Below are 26,324 nucleotides of genomic sequence, written 5' to 3' on the forward strand. Positions count from 1 at the left end.
CATTTAAGAATTCAGAGTAAAAGGGTATTCGTGTATATGTCTTGTATATGCCTGTGCGTTTTATGATTCATAAGTCAAAGGTATTCATGTGATTCAATATGTGTTTTATAGATATGTCGTATAGAAATGTATAAGTATTCATGGACAATAGTCCCAAGCGCTAAATAAAAGCCTTTTCCATTTAAACCCTGGTTTTCAAATCTGGTCTGGTTGAATTTTTCTGCACTATAAACGCTCCTGCATCTAAGTCCAGTGTCTAGAACCGTAGGGGGTGAGTGGGTCGAACCACTCACGGGGAACCAGTGTGCGCGGCCTGGTCAAGGGATCAGAGCAAGGCACGGGGACCTTAGGTCGGGCGAAAGCTCGACGCAGAAACCCCTTACAATACAGACAGCAGTAAGGATTGAGCCTGGGTCTCTGGCGCTGTACGGCAGTAACTCTATTGCTACACCACTGTGCCACCCTTGTTGTCAACAACTCTGACCTCATGTTTAGATTTATTATATCACGTGTGCCGAGGAACTTCGAAAAGCTTCGTTTGGCATGCTATCCAAGCAGATCAAATAATACTATACATAATTACAATCAAGTCAAACTCAAGAACGATAGGTAGAGCAAAGGGGGAGATACAGAGTGCAGAATATAGTTCTCAGCATTGGAGAGTATCAGTTCCATAGACAAAGTCCAATGTCCACAATGAATCAGACTGTACCCTAGTTTATGGAAGGACTGTTCAGAAGCCTGATTACAGAGGGGATGAAGCTGTTTCTGAGTCTGGTGGTGCGTGCTTTCAAGCTTCTGCCTGGCGGGATTGGGGAGAAGAAGGAATGACCGGGGTGGGACAAGTCTTTGATTATGTTAGCTGCTTTTCCAAGGCAGCGTGAAATGTACATGGAGTCAATGGTGGGGGAATCTGGTGTGTTTGTGAGATGGACTGGGCTAATATCTACAGCTCTGCAATTTCTTGGGCTTTGGGGCTTTGAACACAAGCTAGGCATGGCAGCAACACAGAACCACCCACATTCATTGGGCTATTCTCAAAACGCAAGCTTGCAAACACCTCATTAGAAGCATAAACAAAAGATATTTGAAACACTCAGTAGGTCAGTCAGCACCTGGAGAAAAAACAGGGCGAGTTACTGTTTCATTTGAGACCTCTCTTCCCTACTGTACCTTTATTTCAGATTTTCATAATCTGCAAAAGGACACTAAATGCTGGAGTAACTTAGCAAGTGAGGGAGCATCTCTGGAGAATATGGGGAGGTGATGTTTTGGGTTGGGACCTTTCTTCGGACCCAACCCAAAACATTACCTATCCATTCACAAAATGCTGGAGTAACTCAGCAGGTCAGGCAGCATCTCAGGAGAGAAGGAATGGGTGACGTTTCGGGTCGAGACCCTTCTTCAGATTGAAGAAGGGTCTCGACCCGAAACGTCACCCATTCCTTCTCTCCTGAGATGCTGCCTGACCTGCAAAGTTACTCCAGCATTTTGTGAATAAATACCTTCGATTTGTACCAGCATCTGCAGTTATTTTCTTACATTACCTATCCATGTTCTCCAGAGATGCTGCCTAACCTGTTGAGTTACTCCAGCAGGATGTACAAGTGACTCATTCAGCAAGCACTCAATAATAAAGAAGCTTTCATTTTCCTTTGAACATTTCTTGATTAATTCACTCTGACTGAAGAAGGGTCTCGACCCGAAACGTCACCTATCCATATTCTCTAGAGATGCTGCCTGACCTGCCAAGTTACCCCAGCACATTGTGACTTTTTGTGTAAACCGGCATCTGCAGGTCCTTGATCCTTTCATCATCTGCAGTTGATTTGATTGTACTGCTCGTAAAAGGTAGTGCACCTATTCCTTTGCAATGGTTTAAGATAAAAACTTACAGCGCTTTAAAACGAGCCATTAAATGTTGTTCACATTTCTCAAAATGAGAACCTTATCGATCAGTTGTCCATGTGCCTACAATTCAATCTCTACCCTACAGGGCATTGTTCCTTTACTTTGTAACCTGGCAACCTGGCTTATGTCAGTGTGATGCAAAAAAGTTCCTCATGATTATTGCAATGGAAACCCTTACATCCGGCAGTGTAGAACAACTCTTGGCTGGCACAGCAGTGTCGATGGAGACTGAGGCACAGTTTCCACTAGTGGGGGAGTCTAGTACCAGAGGGCACAGCCTTAGAATAAAAGGACATACCTTTAGAAAGATAAGGAGGAATTTCTTTAGCCAGAGGGTGGCGAATCTGTGGAATTCATTGCCACAGACGGCTTATAAAGCAGACGTTGACAGGTTCTTGATTAGTACGGGGTGCAAAGGTAACGGGGAGAAGGCAGGAGAATGGGGTTGAGAGGGAAAGATAGTTCAGCCTTGATTCAATGGCAGAATAGACATGATGGGCTGAATGGCTTAATTCTGCATCAATGATTTTTGAACTTATGGACTTCAATGCACAGATCAGGCAAGCTGGCAACAAGGACAGGGCGTCTTCAGTGAGGAAAGGAATCGCAACTTTAGCAGAGATGGTAGATAGGCTGAGCACATCATGTGTAAGGTACTGAATATCTGGAGTGTCCATAGCAGAGTTCATATTGAAGGGCAGGGCAGGCTTGCTGAGTCAGGCAGCATACTTGTGCTGGAGACACAAGGAAGTGCAAATGCTGGAATATTGAGCAAAACACAAAGTGCTGGAAGAACTTGACATCATTTCCTTTAATTCCCCCCTCTTTCCTCTCTCCACTGTCCCCTTCCACCCATATCCCTCCCCCCGACTTTACATTGCACACCCCCTCTCGTTATCTGACACCCTTTTGTCCCCTTTTCACCTTCAGCCTTTGTCACTTCACCCATCTTCCAATCAACCCCCTCCCACATTTGTGTCCACCTATCATTTGCCAGGCTTTCCCCCACTCCCAACTCTCTTCCAGCTTTCTACCCCCATTCCAATCAGTCTGAAGAACGGTCCCGACCCAAAATATTATGTCTATTGCCTCCCCAGATGCTGTCTGGCCCGCTGAGTTCCTCCAGCCTACTTATGTTCCAATTATCTTATTTTTGTGGATCAGTCTGAAGAAGAGTCTCGACCCGAAACGTCACCCATTCCTTCTCTCCCGAGATGCTGCCTGACCTGCTGAGTTACTCCAGCATTTTGTGAATAAATCTTATTTTTATGTTCTTTGCAATTATAATAATAATAATAATAATGCATTACATTTATATAGCGCTTTTCATATACTCAAAGTCGCTTTACAGGGATTTAGTGTCCTAGGACAAAGATGTTGTTTGAAATTTTGTGTTGTTCGTTTAGAGCATGACATCATAAGGTAGAGGAGCAGAATTAGGCCATATGCTCCACCATTCTTTAGACCTTAGATTTTAGAGATACAACGTGGAAACAGGCCCTTCAGCCCACACAGACCAGCAGTCACTCCTACACTATTTCTCTCCTACACACTAGGGACAATTTACAGAAGCCAATTAACTTACAAACCTGTACGTCTTTGGAATGAGGGAGGAAACCGGAGCACCCAGAGATAACCCACGTGGTCACAGGGATAACGTGCAAACTCCATACAGGCAGCACCTGTAGTCAAAATCAAACCTGGGTCTCTAGAGCTGTGAGCAGCAGCTCTACCATTGCCCCATGGTGCCGCTATGTTCCTATTTTAATTTCTTTGCAATTATGTGTCCCAGGACTAAGCAGACATTTTAAATTTTGTGTTGTTCCTTTAGATTATAATATCTTAAGACATAGGAGCAGAAATTAGACCACACGGCCCATCGGGTCTGCTCTGCCATTCAATCATGGCTAATCTACCTTTCCCTCTCAACCCCATTCTCCTGCCTTCTTCCTGTAACCTTTGACATCTTTACTAATCAAGAATCTATCAATCTCCACTTTAAAAATACCCATTGACTTGACTTCCACAGCCGTCTGTGGCAATGAATTCCACAGGTTCACCACCCTCTGACCAAAGAAATCCCTCTTCATCTCCATTCCAAATCCACATCCTTTTATTGTGAGGCTGTGCCTTCTGGTCCTAGATTCACCCACTGCCAGCCTGTCCAACGTCTCTCCATTGCTCCAGTCCTGGCAACATCCTAGTAAATCTTCTCCACACTCTTCCCAGCTTAATGTCATCCTTCCTATAGCAGGGTGACCATAACTGGACACAGCAGTTGTTAGCTTCTTGTATAAGAAAATAACTGCAGATGCTGGTACAAATCAAAAGTATTTATTCACAAAATGCTGGAGTAACTCAGCAGGTCAGGCAGCATCTCGGGAGAGAAGGAATGGGTGACGTTTCGGGTCAAGACCCTTCTTTAGCTTCTTGTTATCACACCTTCCCCGGTCATTATAGGCTCCACCCTTCCTGCAGTCATCTGTTGACCTGATTTGTTCTGGCCTTTTCTCACCTCCTGCTTATTCCCCCCCCCCCTCCCATTTTGTGTCTATCTACAGTAGTACAATGTGGCCTCTTGTACAACTGCTATATTCAATAAGCCAGCATAGGTTCAGTGGGCCGAATGGTCACCTTTGGTCTGAAAAAGTTCCTGATTAATTTCCAAATGACTTGCAGTCAATGTAATCAAGCAAAAACAAAGTCATAGACAATAGGTGCAGGAGTAGGCCATTTGGCCCTTCCAGCCAGCACCGCCATTCAATGTAATCATGACTGATCATCCACAATCAGTACCCCGTTCCTGCCCTCTCCCCATACACCCTGACTCCGCTATCATTAAGAGCTCTATCTAACTCTCTCTTGAAAGCATCCAGAGAATTGGCCTCCACTGCCTTCTGAGGCAGAGAATTCCACAGATTTACAACTCTCTGACTGAAAATGTTTTTCCTCATCTCTGTTCTAAATGGCCTACCCCTTATTCTTAAACTGTGTGGCCCCTGGTTCTGGACTCCCCCAACATTGGGATCATGTTTCCTGCCTCTAGCGTGTCCAATCCCTTAATAATCTTATATGTTTCAATAAGATCTGATTGGGAAATACACCATGGAAACATCAGTACCTGTTGCCCACCGATCATCGACCAATCCGACACAATTCTAATCCAGTTTTATTCACTCCATTTGGTCATCAATTTCACCAGATTTTGCCATCTGCTGGAAATTCCTAGCACTTCAGTTGAGTTTAGAGACAACATTGTAACAGGCCCTCCAACCCGCCGAATCCACGCTGACCATTGATCACCTGTTCACACTGGTTCTATGTTATCCCACTTTCTAATCCACTCCCTACACACTGGGGGAAATTTACAGAGGACTGATTATCCTACAAACCTGCATATCTTTGGGATGGGAGGAAATCCACGCAGTCACAGAGAGAAAGTGCAAACTCCACGCAGATGGCACCCGAGGTCGGGATCGAACCCGGGTCTCTGGTGATGATTCAGCATGGAAACAACCATTTGGCCCAGCGCGTCCATACCAGCCATCGATCACAGACAGCACCGAAGATCGGGATTGAACCCAGGTCTCTGGCGCTGTGAGGCAGCGGCTCTACCAACTGTTCCCCCTTTGAGTTTAAGGTCAGAAGGAGATGTGCTGGGCAAGTGGATGCCTGGAACACACTGCCAGGGGTGGAGGTGGAGACAGATACAATAGAAGCCTTCAGGAGGCTTTTAGATAGACATGTGGATATGCGGGGAATGGAGCGATATGGATTGTGTACAGGCAGAGGAGATTAGTTTAATTTGGCATCACGTTAGGCAGAGATACTGGAGGACCTGTCCCTGTGCTGTACTGTTCAATGTTCTGTGTACACACCTACTCTACTGCAAATAAAAAAGAAAGGCAGCTTACAGGGTGCTTAGCAAAGTAGGGATAGGAATACTGTATGCGATAGTTACAATAGAGGTGTAACAGCACACAAACATAGGCACATTTGCACAGACACACACAGGTACAGACACATATATGCGTACAAACACATACACAAGTACACACACATATGTGCATTTACACACACCATACAAGCACACACACATTCATATGCATACATGCACCATACACACTTACAAACACGCACACATATGCATGCACACATGCATATACACAAACACACACACATATGTATGTACACACGTATATACACACATACACAAAAGCATATACATGCACACATGCATGCACACACGCATACACACACATACGTACACACACGCATATGCATGCATACACACACACTCTCTCTTTCTCTTTCTCTCTCACCTACCTGTGACCAATATCCGGAGGAGTACAGAAGGAGATTGCAGGTGCCCTTGCCTCTGCAGGTGTGCGACCCCCAGCTGTGTGTAACTCTGGCGAGTGCAGACACGAAGCTCCCGTGTGTGCCTGTGTGACCGTGGAGTTCACTCTGAGCTATGCCCGGGAAAATAAAACTCTCTCCGACTTGTGGGATTTAAATATCTTGCTTTATTTATTATTACAAAGGAGGGGTGTGTCTCTTATCAGGAGCTGACCGCCTGTCACGCTGTGGGTGAGATTGAAGATGGTTTAAGTCGGGAATTTCATTCCAACATTATTGCAAGAAATCACTGTGATTTAATGCTTAATTTGTTTGGCTTGAAGGAAGCGAACAAATTAAATTATGGCCGAGGTAAACTGTTTACCACGTTCACTGGGCAACTAATCTCAGATTGCATCTGCAGTGCACTTTAATGTGTTCGAGTTGTACCGAACAATGGACAAAGGCAGCAGCAGCAGCAGGAGGTAAAAGGGTTGAGCAATTGATCTATTTTTACGGACCTCTTTGTAACGGATTTTGGTTATAGCGGACTGTCCGCTCCTGCACCGCCACCCCTTCCTTCCCTGCAACTCCGGCCGCGACCAGAGACCCCGCCGATCCTCGCCTCTCCCCCGGCTACCAGCAGCAGGTCGGGACCATCAACTCACCTGCATCCCAGGCACCTGAAGAAGGATCCCAAGTCAAGTGTCTAAGGACTTATGACTATAAAACACTCTTGCCACTTGACTCTTGAATTTTGACATTTGACTCTTGTTCTGAGTCACAGTGCCCTCTCAGTGAATTTTGACAAGGATCGAAGGGCCGAATGGCCTCTTCCTGCACCTATTGTCTATTGACAAACCCGATCCCTTCCATCGCTTCTCCGACTCGAGGCAATGCGTGGAAACTGGCCCTTCAGCTCAACTTGCCCACGCTGACCAATATGCCCCATCAACACTAGTCCCACCTGCCTACGTTTTGTCCACTTCATCTAAACCATATATATTAATATATATATGTGCAACAGATAGACACAACATGCTGGAGTAACTCAGTGGGCCAGGCAGCATCTCTGGAGAGAAGGAATGGGTGACGTTTCTGGTCGAGACCCTTCTTCAGACTGATGTCAGGGGAGAGGGAGATGCATAAACGTCACCCATTCCCTTTCTCCTGAGATGCTACCTGTCCCGCTGAGTTACTCTAGCATTTTGTGTCTATCTTCGGTTTAAACCAGCATCTGCAGTTTCTTCCTATATAGTTTGCAGCCCGGTGGTATGAACGTCGACTTCTCCAACTTCAGATAGCTCCTCTGTCCCTCCCTTCCCCATCTCCTTCCCAGATCTCCCTCTATCTTCCTGTCTCCACCTATATCCTTCCTTTGTCCCACCCCGACATCAGTCTGAAGAAGGGTCTCGACCCGAAACGTCACCCATTCCTTCTCTCCCGAGATGCTGCCTGACCTGCTGAGTTACTCCAGCATTTTGTGAATAAATTGATTTGTACCAGCATCTGCAGTTATTTTCTTATATCTTCCTATATATATATATATATATTCCTATATATATACGTCACCCATTCCTTCTCTCCAGAGATGCTGAGTTACTCCAACATGTTGTGTCTATCTGTTGCATATATATATATATATATATATATATATATGCAATACCTTGAATTATTAATTGGGTTTTTGCCAGTTAGCAAACTGCAGGTAATATTTTTTTATTAATTGGGTTTTTGCCAGTTAGCAAACTGCAGGTGATATTTTTTTACATGCCACTTTGACATCTGCAACCAGCACAGATGTCCAACACCAACTCGTTCAGAAACAGCTACTTCCCTACAACTGCCATGTTGTTGAACCAACCCAAGGGATGTGGATCATGTGCAAACAGATTAAATCAGTTTTACTTGGCATTATGTTCGGCGTAAACAGAAATCTAAATTTATAAAGCAAACATACGTGCAAAATATTGCTGTAAAAATTGTATTTTTACTGATTTATTAGTCTATTTTTTAAAATAATTATTTTCAGCAAGGTTTTGGACTGATGTGTGTTTTTCTGCACTAACTTTGAGAATTTTCATGTCTAGTTTATGTCCTTGACTTTAACTTTAGACTTTAGAGATACAGCGCTGAAACAGGCCTTTCGGCCCACCAAGTCTGCACCGACCCGCACACTAATCTACACACACTATGGACAATTTTACAACTTACAGTAATCAATTAACCTACAAACCTGTACGTCTTTGAAGTGTGGGAGGAAACCGTGGCATCTGGCGAAAACCTACGCGGTCACAGGGAGAACGTACAAACTCCGTACAGCCAGCACCCATAGTCAGGATCGAACCCAGGTCTCTGGTGCAGTAAGGCAGCAGCTCTACCACTGCGCCACTTTGCGTGAGTCTACTTAGCTGTGATGCTGCTGCAAACACAATTTTCATTGTACCGGTACCTCACTGTACTTGTGCAAATGACAATAAACTCGACTTGACTTGACTAAAGAGATGAACTAAGAGAATGTCAGGCTGGTGTGTGTTCATATGTGATAGGAGCAGAATTTGGCCATTCAGCCCATCAAGTCTACCCCGCTATTCAGTCATGGCTGATTTATATCCTCGCAACCCCATTCTCCTGCCTCCTCCCCATAACCCCTGTCACATGTACAAATCAAGAATCTATCAATCTCTCTTAAAAATATCTATTGACAGCCTCCACAGCCTTTTCTGGTAATGAATTTCACAGATTCACCACCTTCTGACTAAAGAAATTCCTCCTTGTCTCCTTCCTAAGAGTATGTCCTTTTATTCTGAGACCATGGCCTCTGGTCCGAGACTCTCCTACCGTGTGAAGTTAGAGATTGGCCAGTGGAACTGATTATTTTTTCCATGTGAAACATTTTTATGATTTTATATCAGTGTAAATACAGGTTTTAAATTATAGGTTCACCACTGGTTTTCCGGCACCCTTGGTTCCAGAGCCTTGCTGGATTATTTATTTTGCCGGACCATCAGAGGTCATGTTCACTGAGAGGAGTTGAACGATACCAGAGCAGTCCGCCTAGACACCGGGATGGTCGAGATACTGGCCCGCAAAGTCGGCCTCGGAAGTCGCTTCTGGGATAAGATCTGCTGGCTCCAGCTGGGCCGGATTTCCAGAGCCCCAGCCGCAGGGGGCAAATTTGACCCGCCGATTGGAAATTTGACCGAGGAAGTCCTGATGAGGTCGAGAACGGGCCTAGGTGCCACATTTTCGGGGGGACTTCCAGGAGGAGATTTCAAGTGTGCTCTCAAATTTTGTCCGGATTAGAGGATGAGCCGGACCATCAGTTGCTGGAAAATCGGTGGTTCACCAGTTAGTGCCTAAAGATGATTCATATTAACATCAGTTTTTTTCATCACCCTGGAGATTAGCTGGGTTTCAATGGTGGTAGGTAACACACTGTACCTTTTTGTGTGTCTTCTCCTAACTTATCTTTATTCCGCCAAAAGGTATTGCAATTAGTCAATTGGTGCCCTGATATCAGGTCATGTACCATGTTACATAGAATTCCAAGGCGTTCTTAATTTTTAAAAAACAATTTATTTAGGACAAGGTTAGATACCACATTAGAAATCAACTGCATAATACTGTGAGATACTGACCTCAAATCTCATCCTGGATTGGTTTGCTTCGGATACTTACAAATTGGAATTCAGCTTTCATCACTGATTGTTTAGTTTAGTTTAATTTAGAGATACACCGCGGAAGCAGGCCCTTCGGCCCACCGAGTCCGCACCGACCAGCGATCCCCGCACATTAACACTATCCCACACACACTAGGTACAAATTACACTTACACCAAGCCCATCCACCTACAAACCTGTACAGGTTTGTAGGTGGATGGGCTTGGTGTAAGTGTAATTTGTCTTTGGAGTGCGGGAGGAAACTGAAGATCTTGGAGAAAACCCACGCAGTCATGAGGAGAATGTACAATCTCTGTACAGACTGAACCTGTAGTCGGGATCGAACCCTGGCCTCCGGCGCTGCAAGGACTGTGAGGCAGCAACTCTACCGCTGCGCCACTGGGCTGCCCTTGAGCTTTTGTGTTTGATTTATTGACTGACTGATTGATTGATTGATGGAAAGATACAGCATGGAAACAGGCCCCACGGCCCACCGAGTCCATGCCGACCATCGATCACCCGTTTACACTTGTTCGCTGAGATCCCACTTTCACATCCACTCCCGACACACTAGAGAGCAATTTACAGAGGTCAATTAACCTACAAAACCTGCACGTCTTTGGGATGTGGGAGGAAACCGGAGCACCCGGTGGAATCCCACCCGGTCATAGGGAAAAATGTGCAAATACTGTACGGGCAGCACCCGAGGTCGGGATTAAACCAGACTTTTGCTGCCCTGAGATCGCAGTTCCACCAGCTGTACCACTGTGCCACCCATAACAACAATGACAACAAACGGATAACAATGATTACACAGAATTACAACAGTTGATTGCAACAGTATCTTGTACTCAGTTAAATTTGACCCATCAGCCAAACATTAGATTATTCAAACATCGCAAAAGAACTACTTTTTCCCCAAGGGACTGCTCTGGAACATTAATCAGCTACACATTGACATGTTTCATCATTATCTTCAAAGACAAGAGCACATATCTTATCTGAAGAAGGGTCTTGACCCGAAAAATCACATATCCATGTTCTCCAGAGATGCTGCCTGACCCGCCGAGTTACTCCAGCACTTTGAGTCTTTTCTTGCAAACAAACTTCTGTAGTTCCTTGTATCAACATCTCTGATGGATGTGGATAGATGATGGTTCGAGCCGAGACCCTTCTTCAGACTCATTAGATTGGTGACATTATGGGTTGGGACCCTTCTTCAAACTCATGGCTAGACGATGTTTCAGGTTGGGACCCTCCTTCAAACTCATGGATATGTAAACCCCATTTTACATTTCACACCTCCTCTCCTCTCCTTATCTGACACCCTTTTGTCCCCTTTTCACCTCCAGCCATTGTCACTTACTCCACCCATCTGCCCATCAACCCACTCCCACACTTCTATCATTTGCCAGGGGTTGCCCCACCCCCAACTCCCTTTTCCAGCTTTCTTCCCCCCCCCCCACTCCAATCAAACTGAGGAATAGTCCTGACTCAAAATATCATCTTTCTATTCCCTCCCTAGATGCTGCCTGACCCGCTGAGCTCCTCTAGCCTACTTATGTTCCTTAAGTTTAGAGATACAGCTTGGAAACAGGTCCTTCTGCCCACCGTGTTTGCACCGACTAGCAATCACCCCCTACACTAATTCTATCCTACACACCAGGGACAGAAGCCATTTAACCTATAATCTGTACGTCTTTGGTATGTGGGTAGAAACCGGAGCACCCAGAGGAAACCTACGTGGTCACAGGGAGAACGTACAAACTCCATGCAGACAGCACCCGTAGTCAGGAATGAGCCCGTGGTCTCTGGCTTTGTGAGGCAGCAACTCTACCGCTCCGCCACTGTGCCGCCCATTAATTTCAACCCTGGGATGTGTCTTAGACACTTGCATGCTACATTATCCAGAGGACCGGACCAGTTCATATACACTTCAGGATCACACAGCACAGGATGGTCAGAATCATCAATCCATAAACATCAGGCTTTCCGGAGCTCAGGGGATGCGGAGATAAGACTCGGAAGTTCTGAGGTCGAGAGTTTCAGTACATAAGGTCAACTCCCCCATCGCTCGAATTGGTACTTTTTGACATTGAGAAAGGAAACTGGATTCCTATTGACCTTATGAGCAGTATGTTGCTGCAGTGTATCATCGTGCATGCAAAGACAAGCCAGAAGGAATATCCAAACACTTCAGTGTATGTCTTGAAGACAAAGCTTTCTTCTTTGTAATTTGCAATTTTCTCAGACAGATGATGGATCTTCACTTCGGAGGTAAAGAGTATCATCACCATAAAACCACACGAACCTAACGTGGAAACAGAGAACCAGGCCAGTGTTAAAAGAATACTTGAAAGGAAAAACGAGTCTGTCTCATGGAGGCCTGGAATCACAGCGTGGAAACAGGCCCTTCGGCCGAACTTGCCCATGCCGACCCACGTGCCCCATCTACCCTAGTCCCACTTGCCTGTATTTAGCCAATATCCCTCTAAACCCTCTATCCAGGTACCTGTCCAAATGCTTTTTAAGTGCTGTCATAGTACCTGCCTCAACTACTTCCTCCGGCAGCTTGTTCCATATACCTACCATCCTTTGTGGAAATAAAGTTGTCCCTCAGGTTTCAATTAAATCTTTCCCCTCCTCACCTTGAACCCATGTCCTCTGGTTCTCGATTCCCACACTCCGAGTAAAATAATCTGCATTTACCCAATCTATTCCTCTCATGGTCTTATACACCTCTATAAGATAGCCTCTCATCCTCCTGTGCTCCAAGGAATAAAGTCCTAGCCTGCTCAACCTCTCCCTATAGCTCAGGCCCTCGAGTCCTGGCAACATCCTCATAAATCTTCTCTGCATCCTTTCCAGCTCGACAACATCTTTCCTATAACAGGATGTCGGAAACAGAACACAATACTCTAAATGTGGCTATAATAACAGTGAAGGAAATATGTTTCGGTACATATTTATATTTTAGAGAAGTTCAGAACATTATTTTATTTTCTTCCTATTTTTTTGAAACAAGAGGTTAAGTGTCCTTTGATTTTTCCAAAGTAAAAATTCATACAACATGTTAGTGAGGTCGCATTTGGAGTATCGTGTTCTGTTTTGGTGACCTTGCTGTAGGAAGGATGTTGTTAAGTTGCAAAGATTGCAGAGAAGATTTACGAGGATGTTGCCAGGTCTCGAGAGGCTGAGCTATAGGGAGAGGTTGATCAGGCTGGGGCTTTATTCCTTAGAATGCAGGAGGTTGAAGGATGATTTCATAGAGGTGTACACGATCATGAGAGGTATCAGCAGGGTGAATGCGCAGAATCTTTCACCCTGAGCAGAGGAATCAAGAACCAGAGGACATAGGTTTAAGTTGAGAGGGGAAAGATTTAATAAGAACCTGAGGTACAATGTTTTTTACACAGAGGATGGTGGGTACATAGAATGAGCTGTCAGAGGAGGTTGTTGAGGCAGGTGCTATAATAACATTTAAAAGACATTTGGATAGGTACATGGATAGGAAAAGTTTAGTGGGATACTTACTAGACCAAGTGGACCCGCTGGGCCCAAACCTCTCCTGCAGCACCCTCTACCCCCCTCCCCCTCCCCTCTCCCCCCCATCCCCCCTCACCCCCTCCCACTTCCTCCCCTCCCCTCCCCCTCACCCCTCGCCCTCCTCCCCTCCCGCTCCCCCTTCCCCTCCCCCCCATTCATATCATATCATATATATACAGCCGGAAACAGGCCTTTTCGGCCCACCAAGTCCGTGCCGCCCAGCGTTCAATCCCCATCAACCCCCCTTATTCTCCCTCCTCCCCCTCCCTCTCCCTCCACCCCCTCCCTCTCCCTCCACCCCTCCCTCCCTCCCTCCCCCCTCCCTCCCTCCCTCCCTCCCTCCCAAGAGATAACTTTAAACTTTAAAATGTGAATAACTTAAAAAATATAACACCGATTTCAATGAAACTTCTTCCATTAGCACCAAAGGGATGACGGTGAGTAAGGTGGGCCTAAGGTTGTCGTGTTATCGTGTACCGTTTTGGCTGTAGTTCAGGAACAAACAAACAAACAAGAGTTTTAGTAGATAGATGGGCCAAAACCAGGCAGGTGGGACTAGTGTGGCAGGGCATCTTGGTTGGCATGGGCGTTGGGCCGAAGGGCCTGTTTCCGTGTGGTATGACCCTATGACTCTAGGACCTTCATCCAGAGAGTGATTCCATGTTCTCTTTCTTGATGTTGGGGTCAGTCACTCCAGGTCTCTTCTGGAAACCAGCCCTTTTATCCTTATGGACCAAAGCCGAGAAAGAGTTTGGAGTCAGCATCTATCAATAAACGCTCACTGGGACTATAAAACGAAAACATCCTGGGGCGAATATGTAATGTGTTGACTGTGAATGTGATAGCCATTACAGAAACTGAAAGAAACAAAAACAAATTGATTTCCACACCAGATAACCTACCAATAAGATACCTTACGAATAAAAAACAATATAACTTACCTTGATATAAGATACTTGTAACAATATATCTCACCAATGTACCAAAAAAACAATGACTTATCAAGATACCAAAATCTTACCAAGATACCTTTTGCTTTTGTTGCTTGCTACCCAGGCAGCAGAAACACATTTACAGTGTACAGATACATGATAAGGGAATAATGTTTAGTGCAAGATAAAGCCAGTAAAGTCTGACTTTTGGTGACTACTGGAGAGACAGTTGACGGCACTGAAAGACGGCATTCGGGACAGGCTGGGTTAGCACCCCCAGTCTGTGTCTTTCATGAGAAAGAAACCCAAAAAGCTATGGAAAGGCCTTATGCCAACAGGCAAGAATGAAATGCTCGGAGAAGGAGAAAGAGGTGCAGCGCCCACTCTCCTGTTATTTTGCTCCCTTGCATACATTTATCCAATAACCTTTGACGAATTACTATTAAATCTCTTTCCACCCACCCCAGTAAAGCACTGAATTCTAAATTATTATAGCACAGTCTTATGTTCAAGTCCGTCTTCAGTTAAATTTAGAGATACTGCGTGGGAATAGTTGAGTTTAGTTGAGTTTAGTTTATTGTCACGTGTACCGAGGTACAGTGAAAAGCTTTTTTTGCATGCTGACCAGTCAGTGGAAAGACAATACATGATTACAATCGAGCAATCCGCATTGTACAGATACATGATAAAGGGAATAATGTGATTAACGTTTAGTTCAAGGTAAAGTGCAGTAAAGTCTGATCAAAGATAGTCCGAGGGTCTCCAAAGAGCTAGATAGCAGCTCAGGGTCTTTGCTTGATGGTAGGATGGTTCAGTTGCCTGATAATAGCTGGGAAGTAACTGTCCCTGAAACTGGAGGCCCTTCACCCCACCTAGCCCGTGCCGACAAGCAATCGCCCATGAACTAGTTCTATCCTACACACTTAACAAAGCCAATTAAACTAGAAACCTGTACGTCTTTGGAGTGTGGGAGCAAACCAGAGAAAACCCACGTGGTCACAGGGAGAACGTATAAACTCAGTACAGACAGCACCCATGCACAAGACCGAACCTGGGTCTCTGGCATTGTAAAGCAGTAACTCTACCGCTGCGCCACTGTGCCATTTATGAAGAATTAGTGGAGGTTTAGCTGCTGTGTTAGCTTGAGGCCCTTCCACATAACATTGACTCTTTCTATTCTTGGTGCAAGAGATTGGTGGGGGCCTGGAACGCATTGCCGGGGGTGGTGGTGGTGGTGGAGGCAGATAGGAAAGTGGTGTTTAAGATGCTTATAGATGGGCAGATGAATGTGCAGAGAGATATGGATTATGTATTTTAAAGGCGGAGATTGATAGATACCTGATTGGTAAGCGTGTCTAGGTTTATGAGGAGAAGGCAGGAAAATGGGGTTGAGAGGGAAAGATAGATCGGCCATGATTGAATGGCCAATCATAGATCAGCCATGATTGAAGGGCCAGTAGACTCGATGGGCCAAATGGCCTACATCTGCTCCTATGACTTATGAACATGTATAGGCAGATTAAATCAGTTTAATTTAGCATCATATTCAGCCCAAACATTGTGGGCTGAAGGGGCCGTTCCTGTGCTGCACTGTTCTATGTTCTATGCTCTAAGTCATTCGTAGTCTTGTTGTGTTTACCAACAAATTTCAGCTACATCACTGCCACTCAGTGCTGCAAAAGGCTCAGTACTGTGGATCTGAACAACATGAGTGATTTTATTACCATGCGAAGTGTGCCACTTCATTGTCCAATTTCCCAATGAAGTGGCACACTGGTGTGGTATCTCAAGTGGCTTTCATGGAACATACTCAAAGAGAGAGACAAATTGAGTGGTTTATATAACATTATCAGACCAAAAACATTTACAGATGTTATAAATCACCTTGACCGATTTTGCACTTGGTCAAATGTGTATCTTTCATGGGGTTTTAAGGGATAAGACAAAATAATTCATTTCTTTCCAATCTGATGACACTCAATCAACCATTTGTTATCAAAATTAACTGGAGAGGTTTTCAAATTCAATCATGTCTTTTTTTTGATGTTACTCAATTCACTTGGAGTGCAAAATGTGATCGGCACTTTTCAGTTCAGATACAGCATAGAAACAGAGCATCGATCACCCCGTACACTAGTTCTACGTTATCCCACTTTCGCATCCCACACGCTAGGTGGAATTACCCTACAAAAATACAGAGGCCAATTAACCTGCAAAACTGTACGTCTTTGGGATGTGGACGGAAACCGGAGCACCCAGTGGAAACCCACGTGCACGCAGGGAGAACGTGCAAACTCTACATGGACAGCATCCGAGGTGAGGATGGACCTCTGGTGCTGTGAGGCAGCAGCTCTACTGCTGAGCCACTGTGCCACTTCTGCACAATTCCGAATTGGATCCATCTGGGTTTGACCTGGTTGTGTTTGCCAGCGATGACAATTGTCAGGCAACGTATGCTTTAACCTCTGTTGCGAGATTGCATCCTCCACACCTGGTGAAGAAAGCATGTGCATTGTCCGACAAAGGGAGCACCATTATGTTGATCCCCAAGGTACTTACATGCAATGGCATTCCAAAGGTACAAGCCCACAGGACCATGGAGGGTCTCGTAAGGTCTTCCAAAAGCATTGAACATGAAGAATCCAGTGGCCACCAGCGCAAACACAATGACTGCTGCAGCAAACAACAGAACCAGTACGTGAAGACCTGCAGGTATGCCGTCCAAAAGGGTTGGAAAAACTGCAAAAGAGACACCATGCGTTGTTTTATTCCCTTCCTGATTGTGTGGGTACATATTAGTGCAGATATCCAAATTAAATTTACACCCCCCAATGCCTGAAAGACGGTAGAAACTTTCATAGGGCGGCACGGTGGCGCAGCAGTAGAGTTGCTGCCTTACAGTACTTGCAGCGCTGGAGACCCGGGTTCGATCCTGACTATGGGTGCTGTCCATACGGAGTTTGTACGGAGTTTGTACGTCCTCCCTGTGACTGCGTGGGTTTTCTCCGAGATCTTCGGTTTCCTCCCACATTCCAAGGATGTACAGGTTTGTAGGTTAATTGGCTTGGTATAAAATGTAAATTTTCTCTCTTGTGTGCAGGAGTAGTGTTAGTGTGTGGGGGTCGTTGGTCGGTGTGGACTCGGTGGGCCGAAGAGCCTGTTTCTGCGCAGTATCTCTACACTAAACTAAAACTAAACTTACTCAATTTCAATCATTCTATGAATCAATTATTCAATTCAATGATACAATAATACTTTATTGTCACATGTACCTTGGCACAGTGAAATGTTTTGCTTTGCATACAACCCGGTGGAATCATACAGCCGACCTCACCTAGGCAGTTTACAAGTGTCGTCACGTTTTGACACCGACAAAGTTATAAAATCTCGCCAAACAGTCCTATCTACTGTGTACCGCCACTCATGGTGTATCGTATATCTAAAGTCTAAAGTAAAGTAAATCCGACAAATGTATAACGACGTGATTAACAAATATCACTCCAAGCACCTTCAGGAAGCTGAATGACATTGAATGCCCCTTAACTCATTCACTCTTTGCAAATGTAGAACATGTGTTTGAAAATAATTACAGCCTTTCCCAAGGCAGCAGGTGGCCTTTGGAGATGAATCAGTGACCCAGAAGGAGACTCAGAAGAGCAGCATTTACTATCAGCTGTTAATTAACCGTGACACGCCGTTCTTTTTAAAGTGACTGCTTGTCCATTTTTCCTCTTGTCTGGCAAATTATCTCCCCAGTTTTAGTTTAGTTTGGTTTCGAAATACAGCGCGGAACCAGGCCCTTCAGCCCAACAAGTCTGCGCCGACCAGCGATCCCCGCACAACACTAACAATATCCTCGGTAAACACAAAATGCTGAAGTAACTCAGCGGGTCAGTCAGCTTCTCTGGAGAGATGCTGCCTGACCCGCTGAGTTACTCCAGCATTTTGTGTCTACCTTTGATTTAAACCAGCATCTGCAGTTTTTTTTCTAACACTATCCTATACACATTAGGGACAATTTTTTGACTAGTCCAGTGGGTTCAGTCATAAACAAATTAAAGCAGATACTGGAGATCTGAAATTCAACCAAAAACACTGGAAATACATGGCAACAGAATAAAAGTTGGGAGGTTGTGTTACTGTTATAAGTTCATAAATGATAGGAGCAGAATTAGGCCATTTGGACCATCAGGTCTACTCTGCAATTCAATCATTGCTGACTATCTCTTCCTTCTAACCCCATTCTCTTGCCTTCTCCCCACAACCCTTGACACCTGTATTTATCAAGAATCTACCTATCTCTGCCGTAAGAATTGTACACGAATTGTACACAATGTGTACACGATTGGCTCGACTCCAAGATGAGTGAATGGACCAACTTCACTTCAAGTCTCATTGGGTGTAGAGAGCTTTGGGAAAGTTGAAATCTAAATGCAGTCTTTGTTTTTGCACAGCCTCCATCTAAAGGACGGCACAGTGGTAGAGTGGCTGCCTTACAGTACCAGAGACCTGGGTTCCATCCAGACCTCGGGTGCTGTCTGTACAGAGTTTGTACATTCTCCCTGTGACCACGTGGGATTTCTCCGGGTGCTCCGGTTTCCTCCCACACTGCAAAGACGCACAGGTTTGTAGGTTAATTAGCATCTGTAAATTGTCCCTGGCGTGTAGGATGGAACTAGTATACGGCTGATCACTGGTCGGCGCGGACTCAGTCGGCCGAAGGGCCTGTTTCTACGCTGCATCTCTAAACTAAACAAAACAAAATATATTAGCAAGAGGGTGCTTTATTGAATGTTACAAATTCATCTGTTGGTACAGTCTCGCTGAGCCATCTGAAGCCAATAACTTCCTTATTAATTATTTTAATGAACTCAACCTTATTCACAAGCCACGTCAGATTCAGTGAAATGCCATAATGCAGGCACTGAATTACTGGGCTGCATTTAAATTCATGGATGAAAACACAATATGAATGGCAAAGGAAATGAAGCAGCAAAAATTAATGGAGGGTAGGGCTGGCTGTAGATGAAATGTAATTACTGCTCAGCTGCAGTGGGTGGTACTTCTTTCTAAACTGTTTATCTGAAATCTTTTTTTCTGGAGAAAGATAGTGAGAATCTAAAGCAAACTGGCATCATATACGGACGGTGAATGTTAATGGATGACAGGCCAAAAAAAATAGATTGTGATCTTCCTGGCCTTTACAACAAGTGACACTCTCTCAACATGTCCACTGTAAATGTATAATAAACTTCATTACTTTTAGATTTTGGAGATACAGTGGGAACAGGCCCTTCGGCCCATCGAGTCTGCACCGACTACTGATCACCCCATTCACTAGCAACATCCTAGGGACACGAGGGACAATTTACAATTTACAAAAGCCAATTAACCTACAAACCTGAAAATGGACACAGAATGCTGGAGTCACTCAATGGGTGGGCAGCATCTCTGGAGTAAAGGAATAGGTGACATTCCGGGTCTCAACCCGAAGTGTCACCTATTCCTTTTCTCCAGGGATGCTGCCTGACCCGCTGAGTTACTCCAGCATTTTGTGTCCATTTTCGGTGTAAACCTGCATCTGTTGCTTCTTCCCTTACAACCTACAAACCTGTACGTCTTTCGAGTGTGGAAGGAAATTGGAAAACCCATGCAGTCACAGGGAGAACTCTGTACAGACAGTGTCCATAGTCAGGATCGAACCAGGGGCTCTGGTGCTGTGAGGCAGCAGTTCTACTGTGCCATCCTAAATCTTCTGTAGAGGAAAAAAAAAATCCCTGCAGTTGCCAGCAAGGATGGAGTGGATTGCTGCTGTGGTCATCAGTGCATCATGATACATGTTAGAAGCAAAATGGCAGGAAATAGTACCGATGGTTCTTGATGGTGGGCTGAAGGGCCTGTTTCTGTGCTGTATAACTCTGTATAAATTTGTAAATGTTACAATTATCTGGCAGTGACAGCTCAACATCAGGGCTTTGACGCATTTATGCTCAAAGTGCAAAGATCAGTGGATGATGCTGGATGCCCCGAATTTGTATCTTAGATGCTGTTAGCCTGCGTTCCAGTTTAGAATGACAGTATCACAAACTAGAGCTCAAACACAAATTGTGGATTCTCCAATTCAGAATTCATATGTGTATAATTCATGTTCATAGGTTATAGGAGCTGAATTAGGCCATTTGTCCCATAAAATCTACTCCACCATCCAATCATGGCTGATCTATTTTTCCCTCTCAACCCCATTCTCCTGCCTTCTCCCCATAAGCCTGACACCCTTACTAATCAAGAACCAATCAATTCCCACATTAAACATAGCCATTGGCTTGGCCTCCACAGCCGTCTGTGAATCTGTGGAAGAAAGAAATTCTTCCTCACCTCCTTTCTAAAGGTACGTCCTGTTATTCTGAGTCAATGCATTCTGGTCCTAAACTCCTCCACGAGTGCAAACATCTTCTCCACATTCCCTCTATCCAGGCCTTTCACTAGTCAGTAAGTGTCAATGAGGTCCCCCAATATCCTTCTAAACTCAAGGAGTAGTTATTTTAAAGCGAGCCAATACTTCAACTCAATATAAAATTTATGTGGGATGGAAAGTGAGATGTTGTACAAGACTCAACTATGAACGAACATGAATATAATAATAATCTGAATATCAAATCTTTGTCTACCTGCTGGCAAGATGGATCGATGGAACCAATTTGGAATATTGGTCTCATACCATATAAATTGGTCTCAAATCAACTTAAAAAGAGATGTAAAAGGCGCTTCAAAACACTTGGAACGTACAAACTCTGCACAGACAGCAGCTGGGGTCAGGATGGAACCCGGGTCTCTGGCGTCGAGAGGCAGCAGCTCTACTGCTGCGCCACTGTTCCGCCCAGTGCCGATGTCTATGTTTCTGACCGGATTAAATAATTTAAAACATCCATTCCCCCACCAATTCACGAAGACTTGGCTAATCTGGAGGGAAGGCAGGTTCACGGATTGCACGACCCCACTGATTTCCTCTGAGACGTTAGTTAGCCAATTATTAAATTCTGAGTGACGCTTCCTCTTCATTGAAAAACCATAAAGCTGGCCCCAGGGATCTGACAGCAAGCGGTAAATTCAGCATCTTGTTTCTGCACATCCAAACCTGATATCCTTTTACTGCCAGCAGCACTACATCACCCCAAAGCTGCCCCCAAGTGATATGAATTTCAATCACCCATTCACGCCTGCCTGACATGTTCAATGTAATCCATAGGCCAATTTGGTAGCTTCAATTTACAGAGATTCGTGCCTTGTAAACCATCCTGTTTTCCTTTCCAATTATTCTTCCAACTTAATGATGTGATATAACAACTGTCAATACATTATTTTACTGAAAGCAATTGTTATCTAAAGGAATGGTCCTTATTGATTATGGAATTGGATATTTTAATTGGTATATCAAGCATACTTTTATACGAAAGCTTTGTCTAATACAGTAACCCCTCGCTATAATGGATCATAGGTGGGTAGGGGGGGGGGGGAGTGGGGGGGAGGATGGTGTCCGTTATTGCAGATTATCTGCTCTAACCGAGTGAGGGGGTTAAAGTTTAAGCCAAGGCCAGGAGGAAAGGTCTGCGCTGTTGGGGAGGGAATGTGGAGAGGGGTATTCACAAGGCTGGGGAGTCACAGAGCCCCTGGCCTCACATGCAGTGCACCAGGGACAGGCCCGGAACTCACGCCACCTTCCTGCTGCTGCCTCTGTCTACAACCGGAAGCTCCCGCTATGTGCCGCCAGCTCGTTGGGTAACTGGTGGAAGTAAGGGGCCGTGTAATGGGAACCTTGGTGCGCTGTAACTGATATCTGCTCCACAGAGGTCCGTTATTGCGAGGGTTTACTGTATTCAGACAATCGACAGCACAGAAACAGACTCTTTTGGCCAACTTTCTTTCTCCATACTGATTGTGGTGCCTATCCACACCAAGTGTAGGCAGAAGTGAAATTGCACACATTTTGATGAAGAGTTGAAAGACATTCGAACAGGGACAGAGATTCAAGAATCAGAGGATAGAGATGTAACAAGAGAGGGGAAGAATTTAATAGGAATCTGAGGGGCAGCGTTTTCACACAGAGAGTGGTGGGTATATGGAACAAGCTGCCATAGGGGGTGGTTGAGGCAGAAATTATAACAATATTTAAAAGGCATTCAGACAGGTACAAGGATAGGAAAGGTTTAGAAGTATATGGGCCAAACGCAGACAGGTGGGACTAGAGTGGATGTACCATCTTGGTCTGCATGGGCAAGCTGGGCTGAAAGGCTGGTTCCATGCTGCATGACTCTATGACTATGATAGAAAAGGTTTAAAGGGATAAGGGTCAAACACGGGCAGGTGGGACTACTGTAGATGGAACACCTTAGTTAACATGGGTAAGTTGGGCCGAAGGGCCTATTTCCATGCAACATGATTCTACGATAGGAAAGGTTTCGAAGGATATGGGCCAAACAAGGGCAGGTGGGGCTAGTGTAAATGGGACATGTTTGTCAGCATGGACATGTTGGACCAACATGGACATGTTGTCATGTTGTACAGTTTGTCAACATGGACATGTTGTTTCCATGCTATATGGCTCTATGACTCGATGACATTATCCATGTCTGAATTCCGTTTGTGATGTTTGTTGAGGATCTACTCACCCTGATTAGTATCATGCTTTTGTACAGAGTGCTCCAAATCCATTACAGGCAGTTGCCTGCACCACAAACTGTTCATAAATTTAGTTTAGTTTAGAGATACAGCATAGAAACAGGCCTTTCGGCCCACTGAGTCCATGCTGACCAGCGATCACCCATACTTTAGCACTATCCTATACACGAGGGACAATTTACAATTTTAGCGAGGCTAATTAACCAACAAACCTGTACGTCTTTGGAGTGTGGGAGGAAACCATAGCACCTGGAGGAAACTCACGCAGGTCACAGGGAGAACGTACAAACTCCGTACAGACAGCACCCGTAGTCAGGATCAAATCCGGGTCTCAGGTGCCGTAAGGCAGCAACTCTATCGCTGCACCACTGTGCTGCGCCCAAAATATATCCCCCAAATCCCATAAATCACAGGCGAGCTGCCGGTTAGGCTTAGAAAGAGCACAAGGAAGATGCGTTTATGAAACAACCAATTTGTATAGTGGTCTGAAGAAGGGTCGCGACCCGAAACGTCACCCATTCTTTCTCTCCTGAGATGCTGCCTGACCTGCTGAGTTACTCCAGCATTTTAAGATACCTTCAATTTGTATAGTGGGGTCATTTTGTGCAGCTTTAGTTGATGGAGCTGTGGCATGCTGTGGTACTGAAGAGTTAGGGGTGTAAATAAAGATGGGAACGTACAACACAGGAACAGACTCTTCGGTCCACAATGTTGGTACCAAACATGATACCAAGTTAAACCAATCTCCTTTGCCTGCACATGATCTATATCCCTCCATTCCCTGCATATCCATGTGCCTATCTATAAGCCTCTTAAATGCCACTATTGCATCTGCCTCCATCACCCCTGGCAGCACATTTCAGGCATCCACAACTCTTTGTGTAAAAGACTTAGAACCATAGAAAATAGGTGCAGGAGGAGGCCATTCGGCCCTTCGAGCCAGCACCGCCATTCATTGTGACCATGGCTGATCATCCACAATTAGTAACCTGTGCCCAACTTCGCCCCATATCCCTTGATTCCACTAGCCCCCAGAGCTCTTTTGAACTCTCTCTTAAATTCATCCAGTGATTTGGCCTCCACTGCTCTCTATGGCAGAGAATTTCACAAATTCACAACTCTCTGGGTAAAAAAGTTCCTTCTCACCTCAGTTTTAAATGGCCTCCCCTTTATTCTAAGACTGTGACCCCTGGTTCTGGACTCCCCCAACATTGGGAACGTTTTTTTCTGCATCTAGCTTGTCCAGTCCTTTTATAATTTTATATGTTTCTATAAGATCCCCTCTCATCCTTCTAAACTCCAGTGAATACAAGCCTAGTCTTTTCAATCTTTCCTCATATGACAGACCCACCATCCCAGGGATCAATCTCGTGAGCCTACGCTGCACTGCCTCAATTACAAGGATGTCCTTCCGCACTTGCCCTGCACATCTCCTTTAAGCTTTGCCCTTCTCACCATAAAGCTGTGCCCTCTAGTCTTTGACATTTCCACCCTGGGGAAACGTTTTGGTCTGTTCTGATCTGATTGTGTGTGGTTAATTATCCTCCTAGGTTATTTACCACCATCCTATCCTGTCCACCACAAGTCCAAACTTTTTTTTAAAAAGCTCTTGGATCTAATGTAAACACAAGGAACTGCAGGTGCTAGGTTACAAAAAAAAGACACCATGTGCTGGAGTAACAACGAATCAGGCAGCATCTTTGGAGAACATCAGAACATGTTTTGGGTCGGGAACTTTCTTCAAACAATCTGAAGAAGGGTCCCAACCGAAAACATCACCAATTCATGTTCCCCCGAGACGCTGTGTGGCCTGCTGAATTACTCCAGCTCTCTTTTTTGTGAACTAGCATCTGCAGTTTTTTGTATCTCCTGCACTTGTCTGTGTTCTGTGTTTTCTATGCACCACATATGTAGTATGAAAATAATCTTCATTTAATTGAACTTTCATCATGTGATATTCTCACATTAATCGTGATCCTAAAACGGATCTAAGTGACAGATAATAATTTACCTTTAATGTTTGCACCCCATTTGGTTAAAGAAACTCCAAGATTGATCATTGCACTAGATAGCCGTGGGCTAAGCAGCTCACCAAAATTTCCCATTTTTATAATATTTGAGTTCAGGAATTTTAATATATTTTGCAACTACAATCATCAATTTCTTTTCCCTCCCATAAAACTAGAGTATTAAAGTCATACAGCGAGGAAACTGGCCCTTCGGCCCAGCTTGCCCACAAGCGAGCAACATGTCCCACCTACTCTCGTCCCTCCTGCCTGCATTTGGCCCTTATCCCCTCTAAATGTATCCTATCCACGTACTTATCTACATTTTTCGTACAGAGACATATTTTCTCTAAATAATCCATTAGCAGAGGTATCCACAACCCAGCGGTATGAATATTGATTACTCTAATTTCAGGCTACTTTGCAACCATTCTCTCTCTCTCTATCCCTCCCCCACCCTAGTGGTCATACTGACTTCACTGGCGTCCCGCTGAATTTCACTGGTTGTACCACTCGCTATCACCTTCCTCACCGCCAACAATGGACCATTGTGGGCTCCACCTTTCCTTGTTCATCGTTGCTGCCTTTAATTTGGCCTATTGCATAGCTTCCATTCATTTGTCCCCTGTACCTTTTCACACCTCTCGTTTCCCTCTCCCCTGACCCTCAGTCTGAAGAAGGGTCTCGACAGAAACGTCACCTATCCATTTTCTCCAGAGATGCTGCCTGACTCGCCGAGTTACTCCAGCCTGTTTTGGTGTCTGTGGCTGCGGTATCCACAAATGTACACGTTTGGTGTCGCCTTCTAAAAGGTTTCCACGCTGAGACTAGTTAGCGCGGATGCACCGAGCCATCGTGTCCCCGCTTGCACAGATACTCACAGGCAAATTGGAAGTGTCGTCCGCCGAGACCACATTCTCGGAGTCTCTGGCCGTGGAACATGCCGTAACTGATGGCACCAATGAATTTGTGAAGCTCTGCTCCCGAGGCGTTGACAAGTTGCACGCCGGTCTGACACAGCAAGGATCCCTCGACCCAGGACTGAGTGCCGAGAGCCACCAGGGCGGTCAAAACAGAGGCAAAGCTCAACAGAGCCCCTCCGGTGAAAATCACCCGCTTCTGCTTGTTGGCCATCTCACCCCTCGCTTGCAAACTTTCCTAAACTGCCACCTTACAGTTTAATCCTCGACTGTGTCGAATATCGAGCTCCCTCTCAACCCGCCACAAGAAGTCATTGGAAGGACATCTTCAAG

General features: G+C 45.0%; 1 protein-coding gene across 1 annotated transcript; it reads right to left on the reverse strand.

Moving 5' to 3' along the window:
* Positions 1-11,956: 11,956 nt before the first annotated feature.
* Positions 11,957-26,205, reverse strand: clrn1 (clarin 1). Its single transcript, XM_078409895.1, has 3 exons — positions 25,953-26,205; positions 16,949-17,128; positions 11,957-12,222 (listed from the first exon to the last, which is right to left on the reverse strand). The coding sequence occupies exons 1-3, from the start codon at positions 26,203-26,205 to the stop codon at positions 11,957-11,959; spliced, it is 699 nt and encodes a 232-aa protein (XP_078266021.1).
* Between the last annotated feature and the right edge of the window lie 119 nt (positions 26,206-26,324).

This window comes from Rhinoraja longicauda, chromosome 13 (genome assembly GCF_053455715.1).
Source record: "Rhinoraja longicauda isolate Sanriku21f chromosome 13, sRhiLon1.1, whole genome shotgun sequence".
Taxonomy (NCBI): Eukaryota; Metazoa; Chordata; class Chondrichthyes; order Rajiformes; family Arhynchobatidae; genus Rhinoraja; species Rhinoraja longicauda.

Coding starts and splice junctions, on each gene's coding strand:
- clrn1 (XM_078409895.1), bottom strand. CDS start 26,205: ATGGCCAACAAGCAGAAGCGGGTGATTTTCACCGGAGGGGCTCTGTTG. Junction 17,129..25,952: donor ACGACACTTCCAATTTGCCT/GTGAGTATCTGT, acceptor TCTCTTTTGCAG/TTTTTCCAACCCTTTTGGAC. Junction 12,223..16,948: donor CCTTTGGAATGCCATTGCAT/GTAAGTACCTTG, acceptor TTTCCACGTTAG/GTTCGTGTGGTTTTATGGTG.